Source organism: Corythoichthys intestinalis, chromosome 1 (genome assembly GCF_030265065.1).
Source record: "Corythoichthys intestinalis isolate RoL2023-P3 chromosome 1, ASM3026506v1, whole genome shotgun sequence".
Taxonomy (NCBI): domain Eukaryota; kingdom Metazoa; phylum Chordata; class Actinopteri; order Syngnathiformes; family Syngnathidae; genus Corythoichthys; species Corythoichthys intestinalis.
The window spans coordinates 8,095,222-8,121,442 of record NC_080395.1 but is presented as its reverse complement, the minus strand read 5'-3'; the positions used below and the strand labels follow the sequence as shown (position 1 = coordinate 8,121,442).

The following is a 26,221-nucleotide window of genomic DNA, read 5'->3' as shown; positions in this document are numbered from 1 at the left end:
CAAAACCCCCCGAAAATGTACGTTTTATTTGTAGACCCGAGCCCGTTTTATTTGTGAGGACTCAGGAGGAGGAGAAAATGCGGGGATGCGATGCGTGGTTGCGTTTTGTGTGATCACATTTGTGATGATGCCATGTGCATAATGATAACAAATAAGGGTGTAACGGTACATGTATTTGTATTGAACCGTTTCGGTTGGGGGTGGCCGGTTCGGAACGGAGGGGTACCGAACGAGTTTCTGACGTAATGGAACCCTTTTTTTCGAGGCTGCGAGTCAATCGGGTTACAGTTCTTTGCGTAGATTTTATTCACTCCGTCTTCTCTGCTATAACGAGGACCAACACGGTAGGACAGTATAACCCAGAAACGTCAACGGCGCAACAACGTGGCCGCTGCGAGAACGCAGTGAAACGCGGCCGTTAGAGTCAATCAGCCAATTCACACCGGTCGCAGTGCGGCCGCGTGTTAGATGCGTCCCAGAAACGGCTCAACGCAACGCACGCGAAAAGAACGGCAGAGTTTATCATTTGACGCAAGACGCGGCCCTCCTGCATCAATACTACCACCGGTAGCTAGGATCGGGCCGGAAGTCACTCGTGTAAAAATACAGTGGATCCGGTCGATTTTCAAACTAATACAATCACATTTTCAAGATCCGCTTCTGCTGGGGACTGCTGCTGGTGCCTGCTGGCTTTGAGCACGAAGCCCATTTTTCAAATAGCAAAAAACATATTAAATAAGCCTTTTATTTCATGTTTTGACAGCTGACCATTGCCATCCATTTTCTCTGCTGTTTTTGTTCTTCCCATGCTGCACAACCAGCCATCACAGGCCACTGATCTATAAAATGTTAGGTGTATACAATGAACCATGACACCAATTTCACCAATTGTTCAATAAAACATTTTTCTCTTTATCAAAGGGTATCAAGTTGTTATTGTTATACATTACACCATGTTACAGAAAATAATACAATTTTGTTCCTGTCTTGTAATCATTTTATTTGTGTTGCTTGGGTCCAAACTAAATGAAAAATGCCAATAAAAGGGTACAGGTTTGGTTTTGCTAAAATTAGATGCTATATTCAAAATTTGAGTTAGGTGGGAAATATTTGTTAAACGTAATATCTTTGTGTTTCAGGTCAAACTAAGTCTATAAAATACAAAGGAAAATGTACACACACACACACACACACACACACACACACACACACACACACATAAGCATTAGAAATTACAACAGTAAAGAAAAGTGGAAAATAGAATTCAAAAGACCTCCAACTTTTTGGGAAACCAGTGTTTTTATATGTCAATGCGACGAAACAAACTAGGATGTGCCATTTAGAACTTAGGAACAAACTATGTTATACATGGTGTTAGCTTAGATATATTACCACAGGTAGGCGAGTCAAGGAAATTTTGACGTTCTCTGGAAAGAACAGTATTCTTGTGAAAAAAGAAAAACCCAAATCATATGTAAAAGTCGATTTCTCCTGCAAATGCTAACACAAACAAGAAACTTTCACTCCACATGGGAAAGTTCCCTTCTGCGTAACAGTTTACATAGTTTTCAGTTGTCGCCTAACACCTCCAAATGTAAAAGTAGCATTTAAATGTTATAATGCAATGACAAAATCAAACTACTACTTCATACTCCATTTTCCCATAAATGTCCCAATAGACCCTACTCACATGACGTCACAACCACGCCTCCGCGCCATATTGTCCGTCTACTCGTCGTGTTGATGCATTACCGCTACGTAAATTCCTCCTATTATGGCGTGTTTTTCTGCTCGTTAACATTAATAATCAAAATGGTGAAGGCGTGTGTGGCGGTCGGTTGCAGTAACAGAGAAGATAGACTGAGAGACTTGAAGTTCTACCATATTCCGAGACCCGGAGAGGAGAGCGAAATGGACTGCTGCAATTCGACGAGAAAACTGGGCTCCAAACGATTACCACGGATTATGTAGTAGTCATTTTATATCTGGTAAGATGCATTTAATATATATTTAGAGGGTTTTGGGCTGACAACCACAATTAAGATCATTGCGAGGCTAATCGCCGACAACATACCATTTCAAATTCAAGATGCTTATTTCCTCCACCATCATTACATTTTGAATAATATTTAGCTGGTACCAAGTGAAAGAAGCTGGCCTCGTCTACGGATCATCAGTTAAACAGGTGTGTCCAAACCTTTTGCAAAGGGGGCCAGATTTGGTGTGGTAAAAATGCGGGGGGCTACCTTGGCTGATTTACATAGAACAATATATATTTAAACAAATTTTAGCAAGCCCTTCTGTGTGTCACATTTGCTTTATTATTTTTTTTAATTCATAATTTCAACAGTGGTGGTGGTGATAGTGCAATGATGCTGACGATTTTTGGGAAGTGACTGTATTTACATTGAATTTTTGGGGAGTAAATTGGGGGTGGGACCCAAAAAAAAGCTCTGCTTCTTCCCACTCCTTTTCGAGCTACGTATGTACTGTATCTATTTGTTATTAATTTTTGTTAAAATCAACATGTACTATTGTTATTGTTTTCCCCTATTCTTGCTGTTTTTGTTATTACTCCTCGAAATAACTTAATCAAATTTTTAAAAAATCAAATCAAACAGTCTCGTCTTTGAGGCTTTCTCTTCGACACTCGGACTCTTGCGAAATACTGCTGCTGTGAAAAAATAAACTAGCTTCAAGTTGCTATAATTTCTCGCTGCGTATCTTCCCTGTAATGTTGTCGTACATGTCAGCGTGTCTTGTTTAGTAATATTGCGTCACATCGAACTCTTTGAAAACAGCGACTGTCTCTTTGCAAATGAGGCAGACACAGTTGTTGCGTGTTTTATTGAAGAAATAGTCCAATATCCACCTATCCTTGAAGCGTCGGCCATCGCAGTCAACTTTTTTTTTTTTTTTGATTGTCGCCATTTTAGAAATCACACAGGGTAATGTTGCTTAGAGTGCTGCTCTTAAAGTTTTTCAAACTTTCGTGAGGATAGGCTGATTTTGTGTGGACACAATAGTTGTAGATATCAGGGTAGCAGATGTCAGGCAGAGAGGGTGAAGACAGCGGGTCGAAAAATATCGATTTAGGCATCAAATATGGACCTGGCGAATGGATAGACGGAAACTTTTCCGCATAACGCCTTTTATGCAACGCATCCAATGAGTTTACAGCGTCTGAAAGCATGGCTTCCATTAATTGCTCTATAAACTGAACGACTAATTGAAACCATTGAGAATAGGGCTAAACAATATGGCGGCCGGATACAGCGACACGTCATTCTGTGACGTTGGTGAGTAGGGTCTATTGCCGCTGTCAGTTCCATTGAAAACGACTACAGCGCTGCTTGTGCTTGGAACTACCCACACCCTACAGGAACCACGTGACCACCTGCGGCGACATCAAAGAGTGTCGCGACTCTCTTTGTACGGCTCTGGTTTTACCTAGTGCGTATGCGCGTGTTTTTTTAACTCTTGCTTCGTACAAAATCTTTTATCGCAAAGAGAGCAGACGAAAGGCTTTTCTCCAGTGTGTGTTCTTTTGTGTACATTTAAACTTCCCTGCTGAGTGAATCTTTTACTGCAAAATGTGCAGACAAAAGGCTTTTCTCCTGTGTGTGTCCTCGTGTGTTTTGTTAACTCTTGCTTCGTACAAAATCTTTTATCGCAAAGAGAGCAGACGAAAGGCTTCTCTCCAGTGTGTGTTCTTTTGTGTACATTTAAACTTCCCTTCTGGGTGAATCTTTTACCACAAAATGTGCAGACAAAAGGCCTTTCTCGTGTGTGTATACTAGTGTGTCTTGCCAACGCTGTCTTCGTACGACATCTTTTACCACAAAATGTACAAAGAAAGCGCTTCTCTCCAGTATGTGCTCTTGTGTGTGTCGTTAAATTAAGCTCGTGCGCTCTTTTGTGTACTTTTAAATTTCCCCTTTGGGTGAATCTCTTACCACAAAATGTGCAGACAAAAGGCTTTTCTCCTGTGTGTACGCTCGTGTGCGTTTCGAACGCTTGCTTCGTACAAAATCTTTTATCGCAAAGAGAGCAGACGAAAGGCTTCTCTCCAGTGTGTATTCTTTTGTGAACATTTAAATTTCCCTGCTGAGTGAATCTTTTACCACAAAATGTGCAGAAAAAAGGCTTTTCTCCTGTGTGTACGCTCGTGTGTGTTTCGAACGCTTGCTTTGTACAAAATCTTTTATCGCAAAGAGAGCAGACGAAAGGCTTCTCTCCAATGTGTATTCTTTTGTGAACATTTAAATTTCCCTGCTGAGTGAATCTTTTACCACAAAATGTGCAGACAAAAGGCCTTTCTCGTGTGTGTATACTAGTGTGTCTTGCCAACGCTGTCTTCGTACGACATCTTTTACCACAAAATGTACAAAGAAAGCGCTTCTCTCCAGTATGTGCACTTGTGTGTGTCGTTAAATTAAGCTCGTGCGCTCTTTTGTGTACTTTTAAATTTCCCCTTTGGGTGAATCTTTTACCACAAAATGTGCAGACAAAAGGCTTTTCTCCTGTATGTACGCTCGTGTGTGTTTCGAACGCTTGCTTCGTACAAAATCTTTTATCGCAAAGAGAGCAGACGAAAGGCTTCTCTCCAGTGTGTATTCTTTTGTGAACATTTAAATTTCCCTGCTGAGTGAATCTTTTACCGCAAAATGTGCAGACAAAAGGCCTTTCCCCTGTGTGTATACGCATGTGTGTTGCAAACAATTGCTTCGTACAAAATCTTTTACTACAAAATGTACAAATAAAGCGCTTCTCTCCAGTATGTGTTCTTGTGTGTGTCTTTGAATTAAGCTCGTGTGTTCTTTCGTGTCGTTTTAAACTTCGCTCCAGGGTGAATCTTTTACCACAAAATGTGCAGCCAGAAGGCTTCTCTCCAGTGTGTGTCCACGTGTGTTTTGTTAACTCTTGCTTCGTACAAAATGTTTTATCGCAAAGAGAGCACATGAAAGGCTTCTCTCCAGTGTGTATTCTTTTGTGAACATTTAAATTTCCCTTCTGGGTGAATCTTTTACCGCAAAATGTGCAGACAAAAGGCTTTTCTCCTGTGTGTGTGCGTGTGTGTATGATTAAATTTTGCTTGGTGGTGAATGTTAAATCGCAATGTGAGCATGGAAAAGGTTTCCCACCCGCACGTTCTTTTCCGTCTCTTTTCAGTGATGACTTTTTTAAGGATTTCGAAGCATCAAAGTCAGCATCCTCCTTATCGGTGATATCGTCAGAAGACTGTGATGTTACGTCGTCGCTGTCCGAGAGTGGCGCAAAGAGATCGTCCGGTTGCGATCGTCCCTCACCTTTTCTTGTCAGGTGTTGAAACAAGTTACTTCTCGCTAATTGCGCTGCTCTGCGCTCTTCGCTTGGACCGTCATCCTCTTCACTCTTCACGCTACGAGTCATTGGAAACTTGGGGATTTTATCTTCCTGTTCTTTAATGCTGGAGGTCTCTGGCTCCGCCTCCTGTTTAATGTACGGCATCTCCGACTCTTCCTGTTCAACATGGTGGGGATCGTGCTTCTCTGGGTGAAGGTCTTCCACTGTGACGTCTGCGGGACACAGAATTTTAAAAAATCACGCTCTTGTGATAGAATGGCTGATATTTCATTTCTGTATAATTTTTCCAGTAGGAATTTGATGGTTTTCGGTCTTGGCATGGAATATCATCTCACACTATGTGGATTCTAGGCTGTGAAAAAATATTAACTGTACGAGTGATATACTTTCCAAAGAAAAAAAACCCCATCTAAATCCAAACACTGTTGGAAAGTTATTAATTGTGAATATAAAAAACGTATCATCCTAATAGCATTTGTTACATTTTGTCCACACAAGCACATTCATAGGCCTGTTGCGATAACAAATTTTAGTAGGCGATATATTGACTCATAAATTTTTGCTGATATGCGATATTATTGCCTGCTTTTTTTTAGCCTATTCAGCCAAGCATATAGTGACAATACATCTTAATAAATCATCTATTCAAATGCAATAAATTGTTCTTCTTCTTGACATCTGAAACCACACTTCGATTAAAATTGGATGAATAGATTGAAGAGTGCCATGATGACCCAAATGATTAGCTTGATCCGGACCACAACTTCTACAATAGCATGTTGGATAACTGTAAATACTACACAGCGGACCAGTATAACAACTCCGTGGATGTGGACGGTAAGCTGAAACTTATTTACGGCAGGAGTCTCTACAAGAATTTTGAACACATTAAGGATTATCTACTAAAGATAAAGGCTCGGACCTATTTACACGGATATAACATGGCACAAATGAATCGGGCATCTAAGGGGGGAGGGGGTTTTGCCTTGTTTGTTAATGAAAATTTTAAGTTTGAAATCCTACATGACATGTCAATTAGGATTGACGATCTCCTGGAATGTACTACAATTGAGCTCCTTATCCCCATTTGTAAAAACATTATTATCTGCTGTGTCTACTGAGCTCCTGATTCAAATGTCCAGCTCTTTCCTGAGTATATGGAAAACATACTGTTTAAAACGAATACTAAGCATGTCTTTTGTTGTGGAGAAATTAATCTTGAGATAAAATATGTACAACATGTTGTCTCATACATTCATGTCTGATGAAACTGTTACAGTGATCTTTGTGTGCGGCAGTTGTTGACACCATGTACACCTTAGTAATGTACCCTTTAAAGAGACTTATAAGCATTTTGAGTCGCTACTTGCACGCCAGCTGTGATAACACATAACACTTTTGCCACACACATAGCCACAACAAAATGTTCCCACAACAAATAGATGCTAGAATGTCAGGGACAATGACAAAGCGATAACCTTGTACGCTCTGAAACTCAGACCACTAATCTTGTGCACGAGACTGCTGTGTGATCAACAGCCGCAAATGGAGCTGCTTGACTGGACGCTGAGTTATTGTTCAAACCCAGAAAATTGATTGTGTTATTGTACAGTTTGCGGCCATGTGATGTATGTAACTGTACCATGCCTGATTGTTCGGGAAAATGATAAGCATATGCTTCTCCTGTCTGCCTTTGTCTTTTTCTTTGGTTCTTTCTTCGTTCGGGCAAATCATATCACATTTTGTAATTTTAAATGATTGTCAATGATACCGATGATGATAATAAATATTTCATTCATTCATTCATTTCATTCAAAACAAACTATTAAAATGTATAAATATTTAACAAAAAACACACAATGCATAGTGAGTCATTTTAAAGCTAGTTCGGTGCAGAATATGAAATAGGTGTGAAACCCAACGTCATTTTTGTTGTCTGCCAATTAGAGCCCATTAAAAGTGTTAATTGGATCCAAAATGACTGTCAACCTGTCCTGCAATGTGCGCATGCAACAAATTTGATGCCAAATTATCATCATTTATTACATCATATTATCATTGCCAATGAGATTTTTCATAATGGGTATCATTTTAAATTTATTCTTAGTGTAGAATCTGAAGTATATGCGATTGCCTCCAGAAATCTGAACACGACGTGCTTTTATTTTGAAATGTTCACCGGAAGTACGTTTGCTATGCCACTAACCGTAAGCTTTACACTCAGTAAAAAAACAAAAGTGGACTTCGTTTTCGTCATGCATGAAGTATCGGTAATAGATTTCTTTTCTTTCACCAGCAAATTCTTTAGTCCGGCAAGTTTTCATGTTTGAAGTGTCACCTATTAATCGTAATTTTGCATTGTGGAGAAGACTGCCAATGTTTTATAGCAGGCTAAAGTGGTTAGTACATTGTCTTTTTTCCATTAGCCTGAATGTAGCAATGCTAACGTTTTACAATGTTTAATATAAAAATGTTTCCTTATTTTGTATGTCTGAACTTTAATTCTACGGTGTGTTGATGGCCAATAAATATCTGTGAAAGCTACTGGAGTCTCATATGCAAAAACACGCACTTGTGTCGAGTGCACGCGGCGCGCACACGCACGCGGCGAAAAATCGCAGTTGGGAAAATTACTGCCCTCATTTTTATTTACCGTGCGTTAATTTGACAAATTGCATATTGCGACAGGCTTACACATTCATATCATTTTCCCCAAACAAAGATTATATAGCTAAAGAATTCACAACACTGTTGACCTCTTGGGCTCCAAGCCCACTTAAGAGCAAATTAACCACCATAAAGCTTTGAACCAATTGGCTGAAAAGTTTCATTGCTTCAACAGCAGTTCCTGTACAGTGGGCCAAATAAGTATTTAGTCAACCACTAATTGTGCAAGTTCTCCCACTTGAAAATATTAGAGAGGCCTGTAATTGTCAACATGGGTAAACCTCGACCATGAGACAGAATGTGGAAAAAAGAAAACTGAAAATCCCATTGTTTGATTTTCAAAGAATTTATTTGCAAATCATGGTGGAAAAAAGTATTTGGTCAACCAAAAGCTAATCTCAATACTTTGTTATGTACCCCTTGTCGGCAATAACGGAGGCCAAACATTTTCTGTAACTCTTCACAAGCTTTTCCACACACTGTTGCTGGTATTTTGGCCCATTCCTCCATGCAGATCTCCTCTAGAGCAGTGATGTTTTGAGGCCGTCGTTGGGCAACTCCACAGATTTTCTAAGGAGTTGAGATCTGGAGACTACCTAGGCCACTCCAGGACCTTGAAATGGACTCCTTTGTTGCCCTGGCTGTGTGTTTGGGATCATTGTCATGCTGAAAGACCCAGCCAGAGATTATCAGTGGTCTTGTATGTCTTCCATTTTCTAATAATTGCTCCCACAGTTCATTTCTTTACACCAAGCGAAGAGTGAAGGGTTACAGAAAACGTTTTGTCTCTGTTATTTCCAACAAAGGGTACATAAAAAAGCATTGAGATGAACTTTTCGCATTGACCAAATACTTATTTTCCACCATGATTTGCAAATAAATTCTTTAAAAATCAAACAATGTGATTTTCTTCCTTATTTTTTTCCACATTCTGTCTCTCATGGTTGAGGTTTACCCATGTTGACAATTACAGGCCTCTCTAATCTTTTCAAGTAGGAGAACTTGCACAATTGGTGGTTGACTAAATACTTATTTGCCCCACTGCAGTTGACGTTATGCTGAGAAACAATTCACAAAGATAAACAAAGTTAAACATTTTTACGTGGCATTTCAAGACAAAACAAAAAGTATTTGAAACAAAGAACCAAAAGAGTTGAAAAGCCTTTGTAAAATGGTAGCGGCAACAGTCTCCGATGTTGTACCTGAAAATAATCAACACCCTTGGCCTCATATACAAAGCATGTTTGGCTTACAAACTGTAGAACAGGGTAGCTTAACCATATGCGCGTATGCACCAAATAGCACCTCAGAATATTTGGCCTTCTTGGAGTCTTTGAATTGGGTTCTTCACGGGACCCCTGAAGGGGACTCCATTGTCTCCTGGGTGACTTTAATGCATACGTTGGCAATGACGGAGACACCTGGAGGGGTGTGATTGGGAGGAACGTACTCCCTGATCGAAACCTGAGTGGTGATATGTTATTGGACTTCTGTGCGAGTCATGGATTTGTCCATAACTAACACCATGTTCAAACACAAGGATGCTTATAAGTGTACCTGGTACCAGAGCACTCAAGGTCAAAGGTCAATGTGAAGAGAGGGGCTGAGCTGTCAACCGATCACCACCTGGTGGTAAGTTGGGTTCGTTGGCAGGGAAAGCCTCTGGACAGACCTCGTAAGCCCAAACGGATAGTGCGGGTGAACTGGGAACGTCTGGAGGAAGACTGTCTGCGTGACTTTCAATTCCCACCTCCGAAGCAGCTTCTTTCAAATCCCTGTGGAAGCTGAAGACATTGAACCTGGTCTGTGTTCAGAGCTTCCATTGCTAAAGCTGCAGCCGAAAACTGTGTGCAGAGCTTCCATTGCTAAAGCTGCAGCCGAAAACTGTGGTCTTAAGGTCTTACGTGCCTTAAGTGGTGGTAACCCTCGAACACCATGGTGGACCCCGGTGGTCAAGGAAGCCGTTCGACTGAAGAAGGAAGCCTTCAGGGGCATGTTGTCACTGTGGACTCCTGAAGCAAATACAAGGTTCCGACAGGCCCGATGGACTGCAGCCTCGGCTGTGATGGAGGCTAAATAGAGGAGTGGGAGGAGTTCGGAGCGACCATGGAGAAGGACTTTCGGACGGCACCAAAGTTGTTCTGGAAGACTGTCCGGCACCTCAAGAAGGGGAAACAGGGAACCATCAGAGCTGTGTACAGCAAGGCTGGAACACTGTTGACCTCGACTGAGGAAGATGTCGGCCGTTGGAAGGAACACTTTGAGGAACTCCTGAATCCAACTACCCCAACTGACCCGCCCTCTGTTATAGAGACAGAGCTGGAGGATGAGGGTGGATTGATTCAATCTCTCTGGGCGAAGACACCGAGGTGGTTCAACAACTCCGCGGTGGCAAAGCACCGGGGGTTGATGAAATTCGCCCTGAAATGCTGAAGGCTCTGGGTGTGGAAAGGCTGTCATGGATGACACGCCTCTTTAACATTGCGTGGCAGTTTGGGACAGTACCGAAAGAGTGGCAGACTGGGGTGGTGGCTCCTCTGTTTAAAAAGGGGGACCAGAGGTTTTGTGCCAATTACAGGGGCATCACACTCCTAAGCCTCCCTGGGGAAAGTCGACTTCAAGGTACTGGAAAGGAGGGTGCGGCCAATTGTGGAACCTCTGATTGAGGAGGAACAATCTGGGTTCTGTCCTGGCTCTTTACTCTCGCTGGAATCCTGGAGGGGGCTTGGGAGTATGTTCATCAAGTCTACATGTGCTTTGTGGACTTGGAAAAGGCATATGACTGGGTCCCCCGGAATATACTGTGGAAGGTACTGCGGGAGTATGGGGTGAGGGGGCCACTTCTTAGGGCCATCCAATCCATGTACACCCAAAGTGAGAGTTGTGTTCGTGTCCTCAGCAGTAAGTCAGACTTGTTCCCAGTGGGTGTTGGACTTCGTCAAGGTTGCGCTTTGTCACCAAATCTGTTCGTCATTTTTATGGACAGGATATTGAGGTGTAGTCGTGGTGGAGAGGGTTTACAGTTAGGTGGGCTGAGGATTGCATCGCTGCTTTTTGCAGATGATGTGGTCCTGTTTGCATCATAAGCCTGTGACCTGCAGAACTTACTGTACAGGTTTGCAGCAGAGTGTGAAGCGGCGGGGATGACGATCAGCACCTCCAAATTTGAGGCCATGGTTCTTTGCAGGAAACCGGTGGATTGCCTTCTCCGGGTAGGGAAAGAGGTCCTTCCTCAAGTGAAGGAGTTAAAGTATCTCAGGGTCTTGTTCATGAGTGAGGGAACAATGGAGCGTGAGATTGGAAGGAGAATCGGGGCAGCAGGAGCGGTATTACAGTCACTTTATCGCACTGTTGCAACAAAGAGGGAGCTGAGCCGAAAGGCACAGCTTTCCATCTACCGTTCAATCTTCGTTCCTACCCTCACCTATGGTCATGAACCATGGGCCATGACCGAAAGGACAAGATCATGAGTACAAGCGGCCGAAATGGACTTTCTCACGTGGATAGCTAGTGTCTCACTTAGAGGCAGGGTGTGAAACGCTGCTATTCGCGAGAGACTCCGAGTCGAGCCGCTGCTCCTTCATGTAGAAAGGAGTCAGTTGAGGTGGTTCGGTCATCTGGTGTGGATGCCACCAGGGTTTGGAGCAGGGAAGGGAGGGGGGTTATGGTCATCCCTATTAACCGCGAAAAACGAGGGATCACTGTATTTCAAAATGCCGATAATCAGAAGTAAAATTGTCAAAAGCAGTAAGCCGTAAGTAAATTAGGTGTGTCTTTTTGCGTGGTTGTTTAAATCTTCATTCCGGTTGAATCCTTTACCACAAAATGATCAGGTGCAGGCATGAAAATGGGTCAGGTGTTAAAAAGGTGAGAAGGGTGTGGAGGAAATATGTTCCGGTTGGGCTGTCCCAAACAACTAATTTTCTCCCGATTAGTCAGCCACCTATTTTTACAATTAGTCGACTAAATATTTTATTTATTTATTTTTATTAATTTAGCAATTAAATTTTTGTTGACGCTTATTAATTCACAAAGACATTTTGGAACACTTAAATTCTTTATTAAAGTACAAATAAACATGTAAATAACAATAATCAATCACACATGAACACTGAGGTCAAATGCTGATAGTAGGCCTGAACGATATTGGAAAAACTTTTTGGGGAGTTTGCGATATTATCTTGCGATATTAAAACGAGAACATTTCACCAAATAACTTGAATAGCTCCGTTCGGGATACCGCACTGTTGACGAAGAAAAACAGTTTGGTCACGCTGCCTAGCAGGAGGGAGAGTGAGACACTGGTGCCGTACGAGCATGAAACAGAAAAACATGAATGTATCCTTCATTCATTCATTTTCCATGCCGCTTTTCCTCACGAGGGTCGCGGAGGTGCTGGAGCCTATCCCAGCTAACTACGGGCAGTAGGCAGGGGACACCCTGAACTGGTTGCCAGCCAATCGCAGGGCACAAGGAGACATACAACCATTCACGCTAAGCCTGTCGCAATATGCAATAATTGCATTTATCGCGCGATAAATAAAAATGAAGGTAATTTTCCCCCTGCGATTTATCGCCTCATGTGCGCGCGCGCGTGCGGCAGACGTGCTGTTAAAAGTTCGGATTCCTCGTTACCAACTACGCAAAATGCATTTTCGTTCCAGGTCCGGCAAAAACTAGCGCCGGAGCCAATCGTTCCCATTATATCCTATTGTTCAACGTATAACGGCCGCGTCAGTGCTCCGGAGTGACTGTGGACCATCTACGGCGCGCCGGTGTTGTTGACGTGTGGGCGCTCCCGTCAGGAGTGACATTTCACGCGGGGCGGCTATTTTTCAGCACAACGCCGGATATTTACAAAGAAGTCCGCCAAAACATTTGTTACCGACTAGGCTGCTACGAACAAACTCGCTTTGACAACGAACAGTTGAATGAAATTAAGAGCGCTGTGTCATATGCTGGTGTTGTGTAGTAATGAGCAGACGTGACTTCAGCGGCACTTACACTAGATATCATGAAATGGCAAACTAGATGTACTACGTCCCATGCCATTGGCTACGTGAGCACAGAGTGATTATGGGACACGTAGTCCATATACTACATCGATGAATTCTAAACTGTCATGACTGAATGTAAGTTAAGAAGGCCAAATCAATCCATTCCAGTGACTATAGATAATGTTGCAAATATTGTTAATTCAGTACGTGACACAGATGGATTCGGACCACAAATAGGATGTCTTGCTCATGTAGTAAACCTAGCTGCTAAGAGAGCTGTAGCAATCAACAGTGTGCCTTGCCTCACTTTACCAACAGTAAAGATTGTTCTCAGCACTTTTATACAAAAATTTTTCAGATCAGTAAGAAGTAAGCACATAAATATTATGCACTAAAATGCATGTTTATATGATGGCAATTTAATTTTTGCTCATTAGCAAAACAAAAAACAAAAAAAACGAAACAAATAATATAATTGTTATTTTTTTTACAGAGCATTAAATGTATTGAATCTAGGACTGCAGCTATCGATTATTTTAGTAGTCGATTAATCGATAAACCATTATTTCGAATAATCGAGTAATCGGATAAGGAACATGAAAAATTAAATTAACTGAGCTGAGCCTCAAACGGTATTAAAAAATAAATAAATAAATGAGGATCTATGTACAACAAAAGAACAATTGGCTAACTTGCATCGCAAAAGTCCGCTAGTTCAAATGCTATAAAATGCAAAAACTTTTTTTTACAATGCTCTTAACAAATGGTTCAGACACATATTCCCACAAAAATAGGCTAAATATACCTATAAACTAAATTACGAATGCATTAAAAAAAAAAAAATCCTCAAACAAAATTGTGCTTATGTTGGTCTTATCAGGGAGCACCTGGATTCAGCCATGTGAATTGAGGCCGAATAGAAGACAGTGTATCCACCCAAATCAATAAAACTAAATGCAAGCACTTTCAAAATAAACCGTTACAACGTCACTTTAATTAAACGAATACTCGAATCAGCAAAATTTAATTTGAATATCTTTTTCTAATCGAATACTCGAGTTAATCGATTTATTGTTGCAGCTCTAATTGAATCGCATCGAAAATTGTGTCCCCCGTATCAAAAATCGTACCGAACAGTGACTTAACTGTGTCGTTGCATCCCTATGGAACACCATTGCAGAAGCTATGACGGGAAAAGTTTTAATTTGCCTAAATGCTTAAGTTATTAAGTGCCTTTTTTGTTTCTTTTTTTTTTTTTAACACAATTTATGTATTCTGTGTTTCTGTGCGGTATCAATATTGTTGTTTTTTACTTAAGAAGCATGGTCTATTGTTTTTAGTTGTGATTTCTTAAAGAGTATTTTTGAATTTATCTATATAATATGCAATAATATCGCAATAATTTATGAGAATAATTATCGCACACTAAAATTTGTTATCGCGACAGGCCTAATTCACGCACACACTCATACCTACGGACAATGGCGTACCGCACGCAGGCTATTTTTAGACCGTGACGTCGCATCGTAAAGCGGAAGTATAGCCGAAGTGGGACATTATAGACCCGCCCTCGCATAGACTCAAAGTAAAAAGTGCTACTTTTCTCCGGTAATCTTTCAAAAACGAACATGCCGATCACGCATTGCTTTTTTGGAACTTGTAGAAACGACTCTAGACATTGTGACACATGGAGGATGTTTTCTTCATAGGTTTCCGGAAACCAAAAACTCGGGAGGAAAAAATGTGGAGACCGAATCAACTTGCGCGGACTTTAACACCAGCTCGGCGAATCCATTCACGTTTCATATGCAGTAGACATTATGTTGGGTTGGCATGGTCTTTCAGAGGACAAAGAGGTAAGCCATTTTTATATTTTTAACTTATTTCTTTTGCGTAACGTTGTGCCGTACTGCTTCTGTCTGACAATGAATGACCTGAGAAGAATTACAATGGTATCTGACTGCCACTGTTACCGTTTCTGTTGTATATATATATAAAAAAAAAAACTTTAGTAAGGGGGAAGTGTAAATAAATTATAGGATTAAGATGTGTTAACAATGAAAAAATTAAAAGTGTTCGTTGGCGGTCACTGAGTAGCATTTGCGATCGCTACACAAAGCTAACTAAATTACCTCCAAGAACGGTAAGAGACGTAGGACAACCAGAGGATATATAAGAAAGACAGGGCTGATGGTAAAGGATAGCTTGTTGAAACAGGGGAATGTCATTGTCAGTTGCGTCGATAAAAAAAGCTAAAGCTATGCTTAGGTCGGCTCGTTTTTTCGTCTTTTTCAGCCTTCGACACTAAAGCCATCTCTTTAACTGAACATTTTTATGTTCTTCCACATCTATGCCAATCAATTTGGCACCAGGCACATCATTTTTGGAGAGAATTGGTAGGATTAGCTCCTTCGTACACGATTTCCATTCATTTCCTATTAGGGACAAACGGTGGCTTGTCCTTGCTTAGCAACAGTAGCTAATTTCATGAATATTAATGAGCGGAAGTGACGTGTTGCTTGCGGTACGCCATTTAGAGTGTTCAATCAGCCTACCATGCATGTTTTTGGGATGTGGGAGGAAACCGGAATTCCCTGAGGAAATCCATGCTGGCACGGGGAGAACATGCAAACCCAAAGCCCGGGATTGAACCCTTGATCTCAGAACTGTGAGGCAGACGTGCTAACCACTCAGCCACCGTGAATGTATGTTACAACATGATTGTATATTGTTTTTAAATTCCGATGCTCTGAAAGATGGTGCCATCGGCTCTAATTTTCATAACTCAGTTTAGTCCAGGATCTGCACACGTGCTGCGTTCATGATGTAAAACAAAAGTTTAAATGTTGAAAAAAAGAAAAAAAATTGCACATCCTGCGATGTGACTATTGCGCATGCGCACATTGCGATGGCGATGTTCAAAGGATATATTGTGCAGGCTTAGCTGATCGCATTTACCCGTGCGAAGAATGGAATGTAAACAGATTCAGAACACTGACTTCGCCTTTCCAACAATATTCAAAACAATTCTTACAACAAAAAAATGTCTAGCAATATTATTATAGTATACTACTACATATAATAGTATTATAACAATTATAATATCAATTGCCAATCATATTTTTTTTTAAAAAAGGGTGTCATTTTAAAGTTATTCTTATGGTAAAATCTGAATTCTGAAGTATTATAGTATTTACATATTATAGTATTATTTCTGTTTCTTAAGTATGTGAGATTAGCTCCAGAAATCGTTATTTATATGACATGCTTTTATCATTAAAATTTACACCGGAAGTACGTTCGCTAAACCGCTGACAACTTTACATTCCGCAAGAAGCACTTTTTGTCATTGTTTGTGCTGTCGCTGATTTTTTTTTTTTTCCTTTTCATTTTTTCGTTTGCAAATGTTGTTAACCAGCGATTTTTCATGTTTGAAGTATCACCTTTTAACCGCAAGTTTGCGTTTTGGAAAAGACTGCCATTGTTTTATAGCAGATTCAGATTCAGAATATTTATTGTCATTGTTGCAAAAAGCACAATGAAACTTTGTTTGGAGCATCCATACAACTAAGTTGGTAAAGTGCAAAACCCATATAATAAATACCCTTAAGTACCAAGTGTAAACATTGACACAGTATTATGGTTGACAACCAGTATACTTGATTATACTTGATTAACTCATCTGGTTTTCTAAAGTAAGTTGTCGTTTTTCCCCATTAGTCTCAATGTAGCAATGCTAACGTTTACAGTGTTTAATATAGATGTGTTTCCTTATTTTGTATGTGTGAACTGTAATTCTAAGGCATGTTATTGACCAATAAACATCTGGACACAACAACTGGAGTCTCATATGTCATCTACACGCACGCACAAATGTATGCACGCATGCGGTGATAAAACGCAGCCGTGAAAATTACTGCCCTCATTTTTATTTACCTTGCAGATAAATGGACTCATTGCATATCGCGACAGGCTTAGCAACTTCAATAAAACATGTCGTTAGTTAGTTATATTGACTTACGACCTCCCCTCCCCCCCTAAAAATTTTCTCCTCGGATCTACACAATTCACGTAGGTCACCCTTTTTGACTTCAAAACGGTGAATTTTGCCGAAAGGTGAGTGATTTTCATGACTGCAGGTGAAAGGCTTCTCTCCAATGTGTGTACTTGTGTGTCTGTTTAAACTTCCCTTCTCAGTGAATCGTTTACCACAAGCTGTGCAGACAAAAGGCTTTTCTCCAGTGTGTGTTTTCATATGACGGTTTAGCCTTTCTTTCCGAGAGAATCTTTTATGGCAAACTGAGCAGGGAAATGGCTTTTCTCCAGTGTGTGTCATTGTGTGTTTGTTTAAACTTCCCTTCTCAGTGAATCGTTTACCACAAGCTGTGCAGACTAGAGGCTTTTCTCCAGTGTGTGTTCTTGTGTGATAGTTTAGTAGTCTTTTCTGAGAGAATCTTTTATGGCAAACTGAGCAGGGATATGGCTTTTCGCCAGTGTGTGTCATTGTGTGTTTCTTCAAACTTCCCTTCTCAGCGAACTGTTTACCACAAAATGTGCAGACAAAAGGCTTCTCTCCAGTGTGTGCACTTATGTGACGCGTTAATTGTCCCTTCTGCGTGAATCTTTTACCGCAAAACTTGCAGAGATAAGGCTTTTCCCCGGTGTGTGTACGAGTATGTGTTTTTAACGCTTGCTTCCAAGAAAATCTTTTACCGCAATGTGTACAGGCGAAAGCCTTTTCCCCAGTGTGTGTCCTTGTGTGACTTATTAATTCAAACTTCAAAGCGAATCTTTTACCACAAACTGTGCAGCCAAAAGGCTTCTCCCCGGTGTGTGTATGCATGTGTCTTTTTAAGTGCTGTTTCTGAGAATATGTTTTATCACAAAGTGAGCAGGTAAAACGTTTCCCAACTGCTTTTGTGTCTCTTTTCAATGAGGACTTGTTTAAGGATTTTGAAGCATTTGAGTCAAAGTCTTTATCCTCATCATCAGTGTTAAAATCAGAAGAGTGTGACGTTACGTCGTCACTGTCTGAGAGCGGGGCTAACAAACCGTCAGGTTGCGATCGTGCCTCTCCTTTTGTTGTCAGGTGTTGAAATGAGCTGTCGCTCGAAGGTTTCGCTACTCCGCTCTCTTTGCTTGGAACTTTGTCTTCTTCATTCTTCACACTGACAGTCATTGGAAACTCGGGGATTTCATCTTCCTGTTTTTCTTCTTTAATGTTGGGGGTCTCTGGCTCCTCCTCCTGTTTGATGTACGGCATCTCCGACTCCTCCTGTTTAACGGGGAGGGGATCGTGCTTCTGAGGGTGAAGCTTTTTCATCGTGACGTCCACGGGACACTGGAAATTGAAAAATATCACGTGATTGTCAAAAGTCGAGCTTTGATCAGTCTCCCGCCGTGATTTTCATGTTGTATATTTTTTTTACCGACACCAAGTGTCAAGTTAAAAAATAGACCCTTAGGTAGACATTTGTAAAATTACCCAAAAATAAGGAGAGAAGACACTCAGTTTTCTTGGCCAAGGAGAGCAGGAGAGGGACTAAGACAGGAATGCTAGATTACGCTGTATAGTCACCAAAATTGATCTAAGGAAAATCCCTCCTTGCTCTTTTTATTTAGGGGTTTGTCCTAACACAGAAAGGGTGCCGCCCTGAAGGGAGGGGGAAGCAAGCTGGAGACACCCATGTGATTTTGGTTGGCTATGTGTGAGCATGTAGGTGGAACTAACTAAATACACGTGTGTGAGCAAGGGGACAGGTAAAAAGGTCAAAATGAAATCATTTGAAAAGGTTAAAAACGAATTTGAACTAGAAAACAAAGACTTGTTTCGTTTCTTACAACTCAGACACTTTTTTGATACACAAGTGAAAACTGTTATATCATCAGAGAGCAATGTGCTGGTTAAAATGATGACGGATGCCTATAAGGAAATGCCTTCCAAAGCTGTCTCTAAACTATACACATGCCTACAGAAATGTAATGGCAACACTTCACTGTATATAAAATCTAAATGGGAAGGTGAATTGCAGACCAAAATTTCAGAGTGTGATTGGAGTCTATTATGCAAAACACAACACAGCTCTACAAGCTCCAAACGCTGGCAGGAGTTTGGCTGGAAAAATCTGACACGTTTCTTTATCACGCCTCAAATTAAAAGCAAACAGACTGGACTACAACAAAAATGTTGGAGACAATGTGGAAGCTATAACGCCAATCACAGTCATATTTTCTGGTCATGTGCCAAACTACAATCTTTCTGGGATGATAGTATTGGACTTTTGGAGGACATCTTAAATTATAAGGTTCCCAGGGACCCACGGGTTCTGTATCTGGGATTGATCCCAGAAGGAGTTGTTATGAAAGAAGATAGGTACCTCTTCAAAATAATGATTGTCGCCTATAAGAAGGCCATTACAAGAAACTGGTTAAAAAGTGATGCTCCACAAACAGGACACTGGATGGACATTATGGAGGAGATCTACGTGATGGAGAAAATGACCTTTCATCTGCGAATCAAAGCAGGTGACTTTACGCAAAACTGGAGAAAATGGACGTTATTCAAAGACAAAGACAATGCTCACTCAACTAAATGAGAATTTATATGCCCCCCTTGTACTATTTTATTTTGTAATTTTATGTTAGTTTGTACTGTCTTTGTTCCTGTTGTTCATATATATATGTTAGTTTGTACTGTCTTTGTTCCTGTTGTTCATATATATATATAAAAATAACAAAATAAAGAGTTTAAAAAAAAAAAAAAAAAAAAAAGGTCAAAATGACCCAGACACTTCAGTTATGCAACGCTGCGGCCATGGAAGATGTCCTCGAATGGAAAATTGTCCTCGGAAGTCGAGACAAAAGTCTAGACGTCAGGTGCTGAAGACGTCCCGGAAGGTCTAGCTACGCAATGATGCGGCCATGAAGCAAGGCAGTTGTCATCCCGACCCTTTTTAACACTTTATAACACTTAAACATTATACCTAGTAGAGCAAGCAATAATCATTTACTGGTTATATCAAATCAGAAAAAATATGGCAATATGTATTATGTATGGTATATATGAGCACAAGCAAATATTCAATCAATCAAGCAAATATTCAATCAATTAAGCAAATATTCAATCAACTCTCGATAATTACCTCAACACCAAGGCCTTGTTCAGACTGGCAGACAAAATCTGATTTTTAGCCCATCTAAATAAAGGGAGTTTCAAATAATCGATTATTAGATGCATCGATATACGACACGTGACGATTTCATTACGATTCAAAAAGGTTTAAAAATGATGATTTTTCCCTGTTAACTTTTATGACAGCCGCTCGTAGCAGAACGAAATTCAAGACACGTCAGCCACACACACGCGCACACAACGTTATGATGGATGCGACTGGTTAGTGAGCGAGAGATTTACTCCTTTTCAAAATAAATTTGTGTATGAGACAGGCATGGACCTGGCGCGAGCTCTTCTGTGCGCAAGTAATTTTTTAGAGCAAGAGGGGGAGGGAGATAGTTCGTTGCTCCTTGTCTTTCAGATGTCCAGCAGTAGTTTCAAGTCATGTCAATTGAAAAATGTCCTGAGTGTGTTGCTAAGAGTCTTGTGCGTCTATAAGAGGTGAGTACACAAACCCTCTTGTACTGTTTAGCTTTTATTGTCGTTTTTGAGATGTTAACTGTTAGCGTCGAGCGCTAAGCTAATTAGCTAATGCGCTTACGTGTATTTCATATGCAGAATGGTAAAGCCATGGTTAAGTACAGCAGTAACACTACAAACATGCAAAATAGTACATAAATACGTGAAAACAAAGTATATTGGTTAAAAGAAGTCTAATTTTTAATGACACTGTTTCCAGAAAATATGGAATTCATTTGACCCGTGCAAATTTTATTGTATTGTTGAGAGAAATAAGTACTGCCTTAAAAATGGTTAATGTTTTTGCACTCTCTTGTAAAATAAATAAATTAAAAAAGCAGCTTAAGGGCAGCTTTTTGTTGTATGGCCATGTTTCCATCGTTCCCGTTGAATCATTAGGATATGTTGAATAATTAATGGACATAAATTTGTTTGGCTACTTTATAAATAAGTACAATGCATCGATAATTGTGATACCCGTGATCATCGTCAATACAGTGATAATAGAATCGTAGCACCCTGAATCGTAATCGAATCGAATAAACAGTACCATACTGTACCTCACAGTATCCTTTATTTTACTTTATTACGGTAATATGACATGTACTGTCCTCACTATAAAGCAGGGCGGTAAACTGAAAATTTACAGTCACCAAAATTCTTCACGATGACCGACGTAATTTTGACCATGTCGGTAAATTCGGTAATATAATAAAACAATAAAATATAGTCTTTTCATCCCGCTTTGACTCTGTGTTGTTCGGCTATGTTCATTGCCCTTTAAGAAAGCAGACAGTGTGCTTACGTATGGAGTCACGTGGTTTCCAGGAAGCCAAACAAACAGAAGCCCGGTAGGCTAACGCTACAGGTAAACGGGATGGAGTCGGGCTTAAGTTAGCTTCGCCAAACTTTCACCTGACATTAAGTAAACTCTTAGTGGGTTCCAGACAGGCTTTCACCCGCTGTCCTCCCTGGTTCTCACGATATCAGGAGAGGATGCTTTCAGTGCTTTCTTCTTGTAGCCAAGCCACAGGCTAATGCTAGCGGCTAACAGCGGCTACAAATGAACGTGAGAGTCGGATAGCGGCTTTAACCTTGTCGAAACGGCTGAAATTAATGATTGGACTGGGCACGGACTTCATGTAGCAATCATCATGTCGCGTTATTTTGCATCCCTGTGTGATTTCTCTGAAAGCTTTCATGATGGTAAAGCACTCAGCATAAGTATACTCCAACAGTGAAGCCCATATATAATATGACAGTTTAATGGCCACAGCTATTTTTCTGTATGTGTTTGGTTTATTCTGCCATCATAAAACCTTTAATGTTTCATTGGCATCAGAGCAATACAGCTTTAATCTGGTTGTGTCTGTGTGGGGGGTGCATGTATTAAAAAATGTTTCGGGGACAAAAAAAAAAACTGAAACCTTGAAGTAAACACTTGTGTTGAATAATTATGTCACAGCAGCCATTACCAATAAGTTGTCTGAGGTGTACTGATAATGCTGCAAGTCATTTGTGTTAGAATGACATTTTTGCACAGTCGTCATATTGATTTTTATAATGTTGTACATTTTTCAAGTCATACAAGCTGTTATAAATGTTCAAACTAGAATTCTTGTTTGCAACATTTTTTTAAATACTTTATGTGTAGACTGCATGTGCAATTGTTAAATTGAAAGCTGGTTAAATAAATGTAACGAGAAACGGTTGATTTGTATTCCATGCATTGATTCAAATTTTCAAATTACATAACAGTTCGCTTGGGCGAATTTATCGTCATTTATCGTTATCGAGGTAAATCTGCTCAATTTATCGTGATACGTACTTAAGCAGGGTCCCCCCCAGGATTGATAAATCTAAATTCAAGACTTTTAAGACCTTTTTTAATGCCGTTTCAACTGCAAATTAATACTTTTCTCGCACCCATTATTTAGATCATATTGAATCATATTAAATAAATAAAGCAATGAACATCAAATTTTACCTCAATTACTAAGTGTGTTTGACAAAGGAATGCACATATATTGAAGATACAATTAAAACACATTTAAAGTAACATTATGAAGTCTCAGAATTTTTTTAAACACACACACGCACACAATAATTATGGACAAAAGGAGGAGGACAGGACTCAGAACAGCCATCTTCTGTAACAGGCTAGCCGCTAGTGCACCTGCCAAGACCCCAGTGAACATGGCTAACTCTCAAGTTAAAACGGCCAAATTCACATTCATTCGAAAGGCAAACCGAAATGTTTAAGCAGGTCCACTGCCTTCGCATGACCTATAATCTGCTACCTAAAGTATCTGGATGCAACTTGAGCCCCTATCACATACGCCAAAATAACGGGAATATCGCGGGACTAAACCGTGCAGCAGTTGTGTGTGAAAACAATTTCCCGTGTCGACTGACATGGGAAGCAGTGTGCGTGAAAGCAGGCGTTAAATTCCCGGGTCACAGCAGATGGCTGATGACTTAAATATCATAGCGGCGGCTGATGTAACTTCCTCCCTCTTCGCAGTAAGAGGAAAAGTGGTAAACAAACATCGCAATTATAAACAAAGCAAGCTGGAAACAGCTAAATTAAACTGAAAACATGACCAAAATTAAAATGTCAATTATTACGTCGGGCCGGGCCGGGCCAGGGTTCTTTCTCGCTAACTTTTTGAAATAACTATATATTAACGATGTATGAATGATAAACTAAGGAATACTTGTTGTAAAATAAATAATTTGGATTAAAAAAAAGAAGGCACTGTATGGTCATTGCAGAGCCAGAGCGTGCCTATACGCCCTTTTTAATCTTCCCCTATGCGAGTCCGCAAAACTGCATCTGTTTATTTATATTTAACAAACTTTTCCAGCATTATTTCGTTGTGTAAATAAATTTATAATGATCATAAAAATATGTATTGTATTTAAAAATTAAGAATACGTGCGTTTTTTTTCTGCCAAATGAGAATTCGTTATAAAAGACAGGCTTTTATGCAGACATCGTCACAAATGTGATCACACAAAACGCGGGTCGGGCTTTAATACACGCAGACCAGTTCGGGTCGGGCTGGACTTTTTAGGCCCGATTTTACCTCTATCTTAAAGTCTTGATGAGCTTAAATAGGCTGCAGTTACAAAGTCGGGAATGCTCCCTCCGGGAAAAAAAAAAACCACGATTTGAGCAACATTATGTTTAACAAACTTTTCCAGCGTTATTTCATTGTGTAAATGCATTTATAATTGTCATAAAAATATGTAAACTATTTAAACATTAAGAAAATGTGCATTTTTTTCTGACAACTGAAAATTCGCTACAAAAGACAGTTAACACATCGAGCACGCTCCCTCTGGAACAAAACGCAACATGACCAACATTGTGACAGCCGATGCCGACCAAAAATGACGTAATATCCGAAACAGATCACCAATGGACTCATTTGAAGTATATGAATGGTGGTCTATTTTGGTGTTCAGAATCCACGATACTTCTGCCTGCAGGGTTTTCGTTCCGACGACAAACGGACGCATTCCCGATGCAGAGGTGGATGGATTCTCCGTTTTGCCGGTTGTGGTGGTTTGGCACGCACGAGTTGCATTTCGATTTGCAGTGCAGTACATCGTAAAAATTCTATGCGTCATCTTCGTTATGGATTAAATAAAATTTTTAAAAAAAACTTCGTCACGGATATAATTTAGGTTGCACTGAGATGTTCTTGAAAATTAAGACCACAGTGAAAAAAATTCCAGACTTACAACAGCTAATTTAATACTTTTAATACCTATAATAATGGAAAACTAAATTCAATGCTTTTTTAATACTTTTAATAACCCGCGGGGACCCTGTTAAGGCCATATCGCCCAGCCCTACCTCACTATACGTGAAGTTGTTCAGCTTTACAGAGAGAAAACAAAGCTTTTAACGATGATTGACAGGTTTGTAGCATTGATCTGGCCAGAAATGCCTCGGTAGCTCTACGATCAAAGGCACAAATGTGTTAATCGTCGCTAAGCTTGGTACACAGTTTGAAGTGAGCTGTGTCAACTCATTCATTGTCTGAGTGAGAGGCTATTCTCGGGAGCGTGAGCGTCAAAGCAAAAACATTAACTTTTTTGGTGTCAGATCGGGACTATATCGGCAGATTCTCAAAATGAGGCTCTGTCTCGGGTGCAAAAAAATATGCGATTGGGACATTCCTAGTATTCATATTAGGGCTGCAGGTATCGAATATTTTCGTAATCGACTGAAAATTCTATCGATTAATCGAGTAATCGGATAAAACAAATATTTTTTAGGTAAAGAGCAGATATAAATATACATGAGAAAACAAGACATTTCATCTAATATTGAACCATTTTCAGTCAATCAATGTCTTTATTTTCGATGTACATTGTTGAAAACAGCCAACAATTGTATCTCAGATGTGACTAGAATAAAAAAAAAAAAAAAAAAGACTAATTCACTGCTTTCACTCAAAAACCTTTTAGATCTTATAAAAAATATATTCTTACCTAAAAATGCCATTATGCTTGATAACACATCACTTAAAAGTTTGGTGTTTTTTCCCACGTGTTTCAATTAAATTTCCATTTGTGTCAAGCTATTTTTAAGTTCTAGTTAAGTTTTAAGTTAGTATAAACTGTAAATCCTGATAGGATTTTGAGTTTTTGCAGTGTTCAAAATAAATGTATGATACCTGCTGTATTAGAGCACAATAAGGACCAGTGCTACTTAGTGTTTTATCCAGCAATGACGACTGAGCTAAAATTGACAGTTAGCATTATTAAGTTTTTATTTTACACCCTCATCACTCCACAGCGCTATGTTTTCACAGATTAAATAAAGCCTGTATGTAAGACACGTTAGCAACACATCGACAGTGGTCATAATGTAAAGAAGCGTAGCTCTCCGCAGGGCTAACTTTACGTGAGCGAGTGCTTTTAGATGGCGGCTGTTTATTACCGCTGCTGACTCTCTCATTTCACATCTAGTTCAACATTATGTGATATCTACGAGACGCATCAGACGCTACCTGCTGCTACCACAGTAGCATCATGCGGGCTAGTTTTAGCAACGTCGTCGTAGTTTGTAGCGGCTGTTAGCTGCAGTTAGGTTTTTTTTTATTTTTTATTTATTGCTTCCTCCTCTACGCACGTGACATCAGTGCGTTGTCCCGTATTAAAAGTAGCCCAGGCAAAACGTGATGCTTAGAGCTGGCAAAATTAAACTGTTCCTTGAGGTGAATAAAATTACTCTGATCAGTTTTTAAACTCGAGTTGCTCGAGTTGCTCGAGTATTCGTTTCAGCTGTAATTCATATAATAACATTTAATCCAGGCTAACGGTTTTTATTTGTGAATGATGAAGATATGAAGATTGGTGTTTATAAAAAGAATCCAGGAAGCCATGGCGCTGCACAATTGCTGTTTTTATGGAGAAAACCAAAACTATCACACATCCTGCGATGGGACTATTGCACATGCGCACATTGTGATGGCGATGACGAGCACTCACTCAGACATTTTATCTCAGTGTTAAAGCCTTCCTTGGAGAAAGACTCATCCAGTCTATGAAATAGCCTGCA

The 26,221-nt window shown here is 40.1% G+C and overlaps 1 protein-coding gene across 9 annotated transcripts in view; it reads right to left on the bottom strand.

Annotated features, from left to right (window-relative positions):
- Nucleotides 1-623: 623 nt before the first annotated feature.
- The window catches only part of LOC130922836 (gastrula zinc finger protein XlCGF58.1-like), a 31,310-nt gene continuing 5,712 nt past the window's right edge, over nt 624-26,221 (bottom strand). For 7 of the 9 annotated variants that reach the window (XM_057848044.1, XM_057847999.1, XM_057848036.1 and 4 more), the window contains 2 exons: nt 18,063-18,351; nt 624-5,558 (listed from right to left, as the gene is read on the bottom strand). In XM_057848044.1, the coding sequence (XP_057704027.1) occupies nt 3,451-5,558; nt 18,063-18,351 (2,397 nt within the window). In that variant the 3' untranslated portion in view covers nt 624-3,450. Of the gene's footprint in view, nt 5,559-9,055; nt 18,352-26,221 lie in introns of those variants that run through there. The other 2 variants (XM_057848065.1, XM_057848075.1) reach the window with 2 other exon arrangements.